Source organism: Leopardus geoffroyi, chromosome X (genome assembly GCF_018350155.1).
Source record: "Leopardus geoffroyi isolate Oge1 chromosome X, O.geoffroyi_Oge1_pat1.0, whole genome shotgun sequence".
In the NCBI taxonomy this organism is placed as follows: domain Eukaryota; kingdom Metazoa; phylum Chordata; class Mammalia; order Carnivora; family Felidae; genus Leopardus; species Leopardus geoffroyi.
Window position 1 is genome coordinate 122,596,103 of NC_059343.1, and position 12,081 is coordinate 122,608,183.

General features: G+C 51.3%; 1 protein-coding gene across 10 annotated transcripts in view; it reads left to right on the top strand.

Annotated features, from left to right (window-relative positions):
• Positions 1-3,098: 3,098 nt before the first annotated feature.
• The window catches only part of AFF2 (AF4/FMR2 family member 2), a 458,044-nt gene continuing 449,061 nt past the window's right edge, over positions 3,099-12,081 (top strand). For all 10 annotated transcript variants that reach the window (XM_045472325.1, XM_045472327.1, XM_045472329.1 and 7 more), the window contains exon 1: positions 3,099-3,471. In XM_045472325.1, coding sequence (XP_045328281.1) covers positions 3,425-3,471 — 47 coding nt within the window. In that variant the 5' untranslated portion in view covers positions 3,099-3,424. The remainder of the gene's footprint in view (positions 3,472-12,081) is intronic.

Genomic DNA, 12,081 nt, shown 5'->3' on the forward strand with positions numbered 1-12,081 from the left:
GCCAGCAGAGAGAGGAGGGTCCGAGTTGGGAGAGGCTGCAGCTTCTGGAATATTGGGTTGAACTAAGAGTGGTGTGGCCAGATCAGACAGGGGCTTTTCCAGGCAAAGCCCGGACCACAGCCTGGCCCAGAGGAGTCTTCCGTAGCTAAGATGCCCTGGGGAGTGGAAGAGGAGGGAAGCGAGCTGACCCCAGGGAGTAGGTGGCTGAGCCACCAGTCTGACGGCAGCGGTTGGCTCTGCCTGCGGACAGCCTTTTTCACGTTCTGTTGCTACTGCCCTCCCTGCAACCTGCCTTCCCTTTCCTCCCGCCAGCGCGCCTGAGGAAGCGTGGCTTGGAGGCGTATCTGCAGATCCATAAGGAGCTGGCTTGTAAGGCTCTGGGGCCCCATCAGAGCCCGAGAGGGGCAGGAAGACGAGGAAGGGAGAAGGCCAGCTGCTCCCCACCTGGGAGCCGACAATGCCAGTGAGTGCGTGCTGGGCCTGGGCAGCCTGGCTGGCCTCAGGGACAGCCTGGCCCCTTCCTGCTGCCAGTCTCAGGCCCTCCCCGTTCCAGGAGGGTGGCTGGGAGCGAGCCCCTTCCGCCCAGTCCACCCTTCCCCCCCCCCTCCTGGTTTCGATCTCGGGAAGAGAAAGCCCCCCGTCCCTTTTCTGAAGCAGCGGCACACCCCACTTGTCTCTTCTCTCCTTCCCGCGGGCACTTCTGTGCCGAGTGCTGCCTCTTGCTGGCTCCTTCTGCTTCTGCTTGGTCCTCCCGCTGATTGGGAAGAAAGTGCACCAGTGGGGTGATGGGGGGGCTGCAACTCTTAAAGGAGCAGCTTTATTTCGGTAGGAAATGTATTTCCCCAGCACTGTGTGTATATATTTTTGTCTTTCCACAATCAATATAATCTGGTGAGAAAAGTGAATACAAAGTGACCATTATCACTACATTTAAATGTTAATTGTAGACGTTCTGGTTTTCCTCTAAGGATTTTCTAGCAGATCGAGCACTAGCCCAGGCAACAATCATTATTAGCAATCAAATCCAATTTGGGAGTCATTTACTGAGGGCACCAAGGTTGGGGGCCACGGATCTGAGCAGGGCAGTCCCTGTCGCCTCAAGGGCTCACAGGCTAGGGCTGAAGACTGGAATTCCCACGAACAAACAAGCCCCAGAGAGAATCTGAAAATCGCCTGCACCAATTTTGCCCATAGCTCTTCTACCCTGGAGTCTTTGACGGGAGGAGTTCGCAAGAAGCCAAACCGATAAGACGATTTGAAATGTAGTCTTCCCATGGCTGCTCATTGGGCTGGTGTGCAGTCAGCTGGTATTTGTAAAGAACTCGGTTTTGTGCAAAATAAACATTTGAGCAGGGCCTTCAGTGGATGCTGGTGTAGCCATCTCAGTGCCTGGTTTCTGTGTGTTCCTGCCGTGCTTTCTTTGTCATACAAAGATTGCAAAAGAGGTGACCCTCCGGCCCCTTGGAGTTCAGATTCTGGAGTTCAGATTCTGAAGGCGTCCATTTCTTCAGAGCTGTGGCACTCTACCTCATTTAGCCGTACACGGGCTTCCCAGTGTCTGGGTCCAGTGCAGTTCCCCCTCTAGGAGAAATGTCACATCTTGAGCAGAGTATCCAGTCTCAGTGCCTCCGTTTCTCCTGGGGGGGGGGGGGGGCGGGGCGGGAGGAAAGCAAAGCTATCTGGATGATTTTGAGAATGTGAGATAATATTAGGGAAGCACAGTCACACAGAAAGGAGAATGGCCAGAGTGGCAAGAGCCAGATGGCCGCTGGATCAAGTCTCTGTTTTTACGGATGAAGAAAATGAGCCCCAGAGAAGAGACTTTGCTCAGTCACAGAGTCGCTGATAGGATCAGAACTGGCACCTTGCTCCTACTGCTGTTCCTAAGAGAGTCCTAGACTTAAGCTTTCAATAATGCACTTACACGATTCCCTCTGTATAACCACACGAAGGAGGCAAGCGAGATGTCCGGGACCCCAGAGTACTACCTTTCCTGAAACGCCACAGCCGGGTCCCGCCCCTTCCGACACCCCCTGTCCGTGTCGAGGCCAGCAAGCCTTCCCTGAGGGCATTGGCCAAAGGGAGGCACCCTGTCCTGGAGCGCCACTAGGGGCTTGCGCGAGGGAGGAAACTGCACCTGGAGAGGAAGAGTCTCCGGCCAGAAGGGAGCCGGGCCGCCGGTGGGTGGGCTCGTGGGCACACATCCAGCGCCTTCCCCATTTCCCAGAGGAGGAAAGAGCATTAGTCCTCTGGCCCGGGCACGTGGCGGCTGTGCGGGGAAGGTGGTAGTGCAACCGAGTTTCCCAGCGTCCTGACCCCGCACCCAGAGTTCACGCAGGGGCCGCCACTCACGCCCACCCTTGCAGCCCACGGGATCCAGGGCCCGGAGCTCGCCGACCTACTGGGTGCGCACCGCGCCCGGCAGCCTGGCACGGCACTGCGGCACGCCCGGTGACACGATGAAGGTGACCGCCTTCTCCTTCCCGGCCCCGCGTGCTCTGCGCCGCGGGCCCGAGGGATGCTCGGGCCCGCCAAAGTTTGCGCCGGCGCTCGGGAGCCGGAACAGAGTCCCCGGGGCTGCGGGGGTCGACCCCCGTCCCCGCGGCGGTTAGTGCGCTCTTTTCTGGTTCCAAACAGTAACTCCCGCGGTGGGAGTGGGCGGGGGTTCGGAGGGGGGGGCTCCCTCCTCGGAGCCTGTGCCCCGAGCGCCCCCCTCCCCTTCCCGCACCTCTGCGGGGCCGCCCCTCGGGCTCGGGCCAGGGTCCCCAGCTGGGCGGCCGCTGTCACCAGCTGATTTTGACAGGGTGGGGGGGTCCCGGGCGGCGCGGGCGGGCGCGGCGAGCCCCCTGCCAGATCCCGGGCCGATAACGTGCCGGCTCCATGTCGCGGCTTCGGGCTGCCCAGGCTCCGCCCCCTGTGAGTGTGTAAGTGTGTGATGCTGCCGCGGCCGCCGCCGCCGCCTGTGCAGCCGCCGCCGCCGCCGCCGCCGCCGCTGCCGCCCCGGCTGCCGCGCCGCGCCGCGCCGCCGCCGCTACCCCGGTCGCCCCCGCCGCCGCCGCCGCCGCCGCCGCCGCCGCCCCGCAGCCCGCCAGGCGGGCGGCCCCGCCGGCCGGAGCCCCCAGCGCCTGCCGCCGCAGCGTCGGGGCGCTGGGCGCGCGGGCAGCCGCGGAGCGAGCGGACCCGAGCGGGCGGCCGGGCACTCGCCCGCCCGGTGCCACCGCCGCCGCCGCTCCGGAGCGCAGGACCGGGCACCGCCGGCGCCCGCCGCCGCCGCCGATGCGGCCTGGGCACTTTTAGCCGGGCGGGAGGGCCGGAGAGCCGGGCCGCCGAGAGCAGCGAGCGAGCCGCGCCGAGAGCCGCGCCGACCCGCCGCGAGCAGGGACGGACGCCCGCCCGCCGCCGCCGCCGCCGCCGCCCGGCCGCTATGGATCTATTCGACTTTTTCAGGGACTGGGACTTGGAGCAGCAGTGGTAGGTGTTGATCTCTGCCTTCTCCTTGCGACGCGGGTCCCCCGGCCGGGGCCGGGCTTTTCGCCTTTGTTAAGAGGAGCCGGGGCTGTGGTGGGGGCGCCCCAGACGCCCTCCCACTTGCTCCCAGCCACCTCTGGCCCCGCCGCCGCGACTCCTCTCGCGCGGGTGCCCGGGTGGTGGTGGGGGCAAGGGGAGGTGGCGGCCGCGGGTGGGATGCGGGTCCCGAAGGCGTCGTGTGGCGCTCCAAGTCCGAAGAGTTGCCTGTGGCCCGGATGGGAGCCCGCGCCGCCCGCGGGCCGAGCCGCACGACCCCCGCGGGGATCTTCCCTGCGCACCCACCGGCCCGGCCCGTCTCCCGGCGCACCGGATCCCGCCCGGCCGAAAGGCTTCAACTTTCTAGGTGTCGAGCGCCGGCGGCCGGCCGCGGGGACCGGCAGCGGCAAGGTGCCGTCGGCCGCCCTCCTCCGTGTCCGCGGCCGCCTCCCCCGCCGCCGCCGCCGCCGCCGCCGCCACCACCACCTCGGTCCCCGCGCGGCGCGCACACCTTCCCCCGCCTCTCGCGCAGCCCAAGTTCCCCGCACGCGGGTGCCTGCTGGCCTCGCGGGCCGCCGAGCGGTGGACCACGGGTCCGGGCCGACTTCGGCGTTGGCTCTCAAGGCAGGGATTTTGAAGTTAGTCCCCCGAAGTCTGCTGCTCCGACGTCTGTGCACATTTAATTACCGGCCGGACCCCTGTCCGCCCCCACTGGGAGGCAGCCGCAGGTCTGTGTGACGGGCACCCAGCTCGGATTCAGAGGGTTAGTCGGCTCTTACCCAAATACCGTAAACTTGTCGCTGAGAGCGTTTTGAAAGATGGTGCAAAGGTGACTGGGGAGCCGGAAAGTTGTTACTCACCGCGTGCCGTGCGCGCGCGCGTGCATAAATAGTGATATACATATCTATTAACTTTTTAAAAAACTCCACCTTCTGCCACAGGCGTTATTGTTGTTAATCCGTCACAACATTTTAACATACCAATTGCCGCCCCCCCCCCCCCCCCAGCCTGTGGCTTGAGAAGGGGTGAGGATGCGGCGGCAGCGATTTACAATTGCATCTTGGTTATTGCCTTTTTAAATGTAGTTAGGATAATCTACAATACAGACCGGTGGTGCGAAATCTTCTGCGAACTGCTAGCAGCCGTTGGCTATGAATGCTGTGTATTTTTATAAGGATTTCCCTTGCTGATGTGATATTTTAGGCAATTTCCTTCTTTAGAAAAGGGTCATACTCTTAGCCAATAGCTTCATTATGCCAATCGTGAGCCCTTTAGTTGCAAATCCAAGATAATCAGAACTTAAATACATTTTCTTTTACAGCAATTCCGGGTAAATCCTTGCAGCCACAAATTACACTGTATCAGTATTAATCGGTAAGGCATTTTTGATACTATGCACGGTTTTATCAACCCTGCAGAAAAACATTCTGTTACGGTTTTTAATAACCGTGCTGTTATTTAAAAGTAAAGATCACAATAAAATTACTCCTCAATTAAATATTATGCTCCTGCACACAGCCTTTACTCTGCTTCACTAATTTATTTTGCAGACAACTGATAACCACAGCATTACCATTTGCATACAATTTGCCTAATATATGGTGTGGGTAACATCATTAATTTAACAGACGTTGTTATAATTGATTTCGTGGGTGTAGTTCAAATGTTAAACATATCCAAGGTATTAGGTTTTAAAAAAATGTGTTTCTTATATTGTTTTAATTTCAGTTTAATCTTAGACACACGCAGTTGCATATTTAAAGGGGATGGGCTCTTTTGATTTCTTTTTTCAGAAAGACACGCCCCCCCCCCCCCTTTGGGGACTATCATTTCTTTTTTTAAAGAAAAGGCAAAACCTTTTTCCTCCAGTTTTGTAACTATGCCACATGCAGACTTGGACACTCTGTGGATATTATGTGAAATACGGATGAATTAGTGTAACATATCTGCATAAATAAGCTGGCCTTTTCCCTCTGTGCCCATGTTCCAGGAAAATTTCTCCTTCTTACTGTTTGATTGCGAGGGGCAAACTTCCTTATGAATCTGTTTGTAAACATTTGTAATGTGGGTTGTGCATCTGTCTTGAACCCCCCCCCCCCCAAAGAAAAAGGAACATAAACGTGACAATAGCGGATGAACTAAAAAAGCTTCATACTGCCTTGAATGGAAATCTGTACTTTTCCAAACTCTGCGGACATGTAGAGGACACCAATTATATGTTCATTACCTGTTTACTTCCTTTCCTGGGGAGTAAGTAGCTGCTTAGAGTGCTGGCATCCATTCTTCCTCCTCCCCCCAGGAGGTCCAAGGAAAAAGGCTTGGGCCAAGTTAAGGGTCTCATTTACATAGTATCTTTTCTCAACCTTCACTTGTAGAACTGAAAACTCTGAGCTGCCTCTAGTGCAACCCTAGATGTCTGACAACAAATGGATCAGGCCAGCTACAAAACAAACTCATTTACCTAGACTTAATGAAGGAAGACTTTACATACACAGGCATATGTGTTATTTGCAAACACTTGACTACAGTAAACAAAAAGTACATGCCCATTTACAAACACATTTGTCAGAATGAATGCAAATGGGAAGGATGGGGCATGAAAGACGATGTGCTGGGTCTGGGAGTGCTGTGTGCCTAAAGGAACATATCCCTGGATTTCACAAACTGCCCGCGTATCTTAATGGGTGGTGCTCTGGCCTCGACGAAAGGGCCAAAGCATAAGTTCTTTAAGATTCTTGGATGAATGGGCAGTGTTCACCTGAGTCTGAATTTCATATGAACCATTCTGTGAAAGAAGAGGAAGGTGCAGGTGTCTGTCTGTGTGCACCAAACACACCATTGCTCTCAAGTAAAAGAAGAAAGAAAGGAAGAAAAAATGAAATTTTACAGCCTGAGCCATTCTATCAACTTGCCTCTGGTAACTCAGTAAATGAATTCTTGAGGTGTCTGGAGATCTTGTGGCGAGATTTGGCCTTGTTTACCAGCGGTGGGGATGTCATTAATCCCCATTTAAGAGGGGATAAAAGCAAAATCGGAGGGGCTACCAAGTGTCCCGCCTTTCAGTCCTGTGAGCACCCCGCGTATTGATTAGGTATGGCTTTGTGACAGGCCAAGGTCCTCTGTGGCGATGTTTATCTTTTCATTATTAAAAAAAGAGGGAAGGAGAGAAGGGCCGACAGATAGAGACAGGGGTGCATCCTTAAACATAAAAAATGGAAAGAAAGCCACCAGGCTACCAAAATCAAAGTGTGAAAAAGTCTAGTGAAGATTGTGGTGAGGCACTTGTGACCCAAGGCCGGCAGCAGTGGTTTGTAGTTTTTAAGTGATGTCTCACAAGTAGCCTAATTAGAGGCCAGCTCGCACACGGGCAGTTACACAGGAAGAGACTTAAACTCACTAAACCGTTATATAAATAGAAAGTTCAAAGGTCTGTGTGGGCTGTCAAGGCTGGGAAGGGGCCATGTGCAGGCCAGGCTTCTCCTCCTCCCGCGAAGGCGGCCCCGGGGGCCTGCCCCAGCGGCCCCTGCCTTCCCCAGCCCTCCTCCACCCTGCGGGGGAGGGGGAGACCCTGCTCCGCTCTGCAGACAAAAGTGAACTGTTTCACGTCCAGCCGGGCCCCGGCCCGTGCGCGCGGCAACAGCCCGCCAGCCACTGCCAGCCGTGCGCGCACAGGTCTTCCGAGGCCCCTCCGGCCGCAGTCCTTCGGGAGCGTGGCACAGACCTGCTCCTACGTGGGAAGATGTGGGAGGGAGAGAGCGCGCGCCAAGGGGTGGCAGCCCCGTGGGGGCGGCGGGGCAGGGTCCTGTTCAGACCCCGGCCTACAGGTTGCCAGGGTTTGTGGTTCTCTACCTGCGTCCATTTGTCTCCCCTCTCTCTGTTTGGCTTCCATGAAAAAGGAGCCGGTCTGCGGTCTGTTTTCTTTGCTAGTACAATATGCATTCTCCAGAGTGCGTGAGCGTTCGTTCAGGAAACCGTGGCGGGGGTTGAGGCTCTTAAGGGAGTGTATGGATGGGGAGGCTAGACCGGAGGCCGTGAAATTAGCCAGTGCTGAGGTCTCCTCCGCAGCCCCGCCAAGCCCTCCAAAGGATAAAAGCTATCTCGGTAAATCTGAAAAAGGCACGTCTATTGGACAAGAAAGAAAATTGTCTCATGTTAGAAATCAGTTTAATGATACATGAATTGTTTTGCTAATGATTCAGTCAAGCGTTTAACAACTTTAAAAATATACAAATCAAGATTGAAAATGACTACCTCAAAAATGAATCTGTCATTATAGACATAAACGAGATTCCAAACATTTAAGCATTTTGTAGATGGCTAAAAATTATATTGTATTTAAACATGCTAATTATTGTTGAATAGAAATGGCTTTAATGCGCTGAACCTTTATTTCATGCTCATTATTCTTAGCTAAGACTATTTCTTGCATGCAAAATTGGCACATATTTAATGTAATTTCAGAATCATAAAGGTCCAATAAAATGGCCATCTCTGGAACAGTCTAGAAGCTGTTGCCCTATGGGCTTGTAGCTCCTACCTCAAAAAGTGAAACTGCCACACAGTTGATTAGCCTGTCCTGTAGACGAAACAATTGGTACAGGGACAGCATTTTTCACTTTTAATTTTGTCTTTTTCAGATTGTTGTGGGATAAAGAAAGAGGTTTTAAAAACTTGTTTACTGATAATGGGAAGACATGCATTGCTGTTGACACCACAACTTGAAGCAACCTTTTGGAGTGTGTGTGTGTGTGTGTGTGTGTGTGTGTGTGTGTGTGTGTTTCACCTGTGCATTCTAGAACGCATCGTCATCATTGCTACTGTGATTGGAGTATTTACTCTGTGCCCCAGGCATCACCGGATGCTTTAAATAGTCAATCTCACTTTATCCTTCAGACGTCTTTATGGGATAGGACCTGTTACGCTCTCTGTTTTACAGATGAAGTAATGGAATCACTAAGCTACTTGGTGATACAATCCAGGTTCTGCCTTAGATGGAGTTGACCCCACAGCCCGCACCATTGACAGCTGATACCTTGTGCGAGCCTTTTCAAATGTGGGATACTTTCCCATATGTCACCTCATTTAGTCCTTGTAATTTAGAATGTTCAGGTGTTATTCCCATTTTACAGATGAGCAAACAGCCCTAGAGAGGTCATTTGACTCGCTTATGGCCACACAACCTGGTTAGTAGTAGAGCTAGGTAAGAAATCCACATCTCCCAATTTCCAGGTCAGGTGCCTTACCATGAAACCTCATTGCCTATTATTTATTGTTATTGTACGGGCCTGAGCATTTAGCCATCACTGAAACAAATGGATTGGATTGTGCATATCATACTTGTGTAAAAAAAAAAAATTGGTGGAATTAGCATGTAATTGACTAGGCATGGGACTCTGCTTTTTTCTTTTAGATAAAAAAAGAACAATTTATGTACTGATATAATCTCTTAGCACTTCTTTGATGGATGCCCCTTTAATGAAAACCTGTGAATGGCAAGATATATATAAAAAAGAGGCAAAACTCAAGTCCTTGGGAACTGTCCATTTAAATTTGAATGCCTTAATTTTGAAGATTTGATACTTGATCATAAAGAAGATCATAGGTATATTTGGATCCTCAAAGCTGGGACTAGGAGGTGGATAACATTTCTTCCCAAAGCTTTGTAACTTACCGTATCGGTTGTTTGATGTGATCCTCACCATAACCTTGTGGGTTTGTCAGGACTGAGACTGTTAGCTTCATTTTGTAGATGAGAAAACTGAAGTTCGGAAAGGTTAAGTGACTTGCTGAAGTTTACACAGTCAGTGGAGGCCCTAGGATTTGTGTTTATGGCTCTTTTCACTGCGTTACTGCTGTTGCATTAAGTCGTCGGTGTCTAAATATCCACACTGCTTCCTAGGGCGTGGTGTATCACCCTCTTGCATCATGTAGCACAGTGCCTTTCCCATCACAGGTGTGCAATAAACATCTGTTGATTGATGTTACAGCCCATCAGCTCAAAGAGTGTCCTATGCAAATGCTTGAATCTTTCAAAGATAAAAGTTGCTCAGTAAATCCTGGTGATAATACTGGCCCTCTGCCTCTTGGATAGTGGTTTAATTGTCTGTAATCTTCTTGAAGATCTCGGAGCCAGTCTGGCCTCTCTTACAAAAGGTAAGGACAAGGAAGAAGGGTTACGAAAGAAACTTAGGCAAGGAAGAGGCAAAATTGGAACCCATGTTATTTATGGGTACGATGTTTTAGAAAATAGAATTTCTCTGAACTCTCAGATGTGCGTAGAACTGAAAACCCCAACTTTTAAAGCATGGGATACAGGAGTTAACGGACTAGGATTGTGTCTCAATCCGTACGGAGAATATTAAAGAAGAATGTGTGACAAAAACCTGAAGGAATTGAACGGTCGGAGGTTGGGATTCCTCCAGCTTTCCTTGAATTTCAGCCTTTCTGACTTGTATTTCATCACGAGAAGGCTGTTTTTCTACTTAACTGTAGCAGATCCACGCCATAAATTATCATGACTGTTAAACAAAGGTCCGGCGCTAGGTTCCTCTAATGTAAAACTTTTATGTTGCACTTTAATGAAATTTTATATGCATGTTCAAAGCAAGGTACACTTTGCGCTGTGGAGAGGGCGATGCTCTGAATTGTTGAATTTATTTTAAAGTAAATCTTTTCGATGACCTTAGCTGCTAACATCCACCCACTTACTGAGCTGCGAGAAATTATCTGAGGGCTTAAATAAAATGGCATGATTTAAGCAGGGCTGACAATAGCACTACAGCTAGAATCTGATTTTGATTATGGAGTGCTCAGTTTATGGAACGCTATTTTTTTATATACCTGTGCATTTTGCGTCATTTGAAAAAGAACGCCAGCCAGTGATTTAAAGTAATCTTTGATTTGGTTCTTCAGTAGGCATGTGCTGGTGTATGAGGGTATAAAAGCCACACGTTGGGAAATAAGCTAAGGAAAGAGGTTTTGGTTTCAACACAAGCTCAAAATCCCTCATCTGTTTATTTTTTTCAGCATTCCCTTGGCTGGAAAAAAGGAAAAGAAAAAAAGACGTTACTTCCATCCTATAAAGAATGATTCACTTTGTTACATTTCCAAATAATAGTTCTCTGTATTGTCTATCGTCTTCAGCGAAAACCAGATCTCAGTAGCGGATACTGGTTCTCTCGGTGGCCTTGATTAAACTGTATTCCTGGAGTCCGAATTTTGTGTTCCGTAGGCAACATGTCTCCTGGAAATAGCATCGAAATGGTTTCGTTTTTATATAAATAAAAAGTAAAACCCTATTTACCTCATAGTAATGCTGCACTTGCTTTAACACTCATTGCAAGAAGTTTCTTCGCGTCTGATGTACTCTGGGGCTTCAGGTCTCTAGTCTGGTTCGATCAAACCAACCAGCCAGAAGGAACGTGTTATGAAGTCAGTTTAACCTTCTGACGGTGGCAATATGTACATGATGACCTAACCATCCAGTGAACAACGAAACATGCAATCACAGAGGCTTTACTTCTCCTTCCAGCATGCCAGTCAACTAATTTTTTTTAAATAAATTAATTTTCCAAAGGGACTGGTTGTTTTCATGCCAGGTCGGCACAGCCACAGTAACTAAATTAAATTCCAGCATTGATGGATGTGTCTGACGAAGTGCCATGGAATCATGGAGAGGTCTCATCAATTAGCCATTATTTATTTGCTGGCAAAAGGCTTGGCTGTGGTGTGCACAAATTAATCAATTCCTCGAACCTAATGCTTCAAGACTGGAGGGCCCTTCAGAGTCATGTGGTCTAGCCTCTTCATTGTACAGATGAGGAGACCGAGGCCCAGGATGGGACAATGCCTTGCCCAAGGACATACAGTCAGTAAGGGACACAGCTGGGGTCGGGAGCCCTCATGCCCTAGTTCAGTGTTTGTCAGTTCTAGCAAGAACTGTTTTCAGGCATGCCTGGGTGACTCGGTCGGTTAAGCACCTGACTTTGGCTCAGGTCGTGATCTCACGGTTTGTGGATGAAGCCCTGCATCAGGCTCTCTGCTCTCAGCACAGAGCCTGCTTCAGACCCTCTGTTTCCCTCTCTCTCTGCCCTTCCCCTCCCCTCCCAAGAAAAAAATAAACATTAAAGAAAAGAACTGCTTTCACTGTGTACCTACTCTGTGCCCAGCACACTGCTAGGCAGTCACTTTTAGGGGGAGATGAAAGGAACGTAAAGATGACCTCTGGCCCCGCTGACGTGACAACAGAATGGAGAACGAGATCGGGGGAAATAGTGTGTCATGGGTGTGAGTAAAATAGGAATTCAGGGAGAGCGAGCGTGTGAGCTAGGATAGGAGAAGCGGTCGTCATCAGGACCCATGAAACTCGTTGAGTACTATTAGCACGGGCCAGAGTGGACACGGAAAGCCAGAAATGTGGATTGTTTGGACGGCCAGCCAGAAATGGGGATCGTTTGGAGGGCCGGCGGCAGCCCACATTCAATATTAAGCAATGGTTTTGGCCCCGGAGTTGTCTGGTTTGACGGGATGAGTGTGTGCGTGTGACCTACCGAAGTTACGTTGTGCCGCACGAATGGC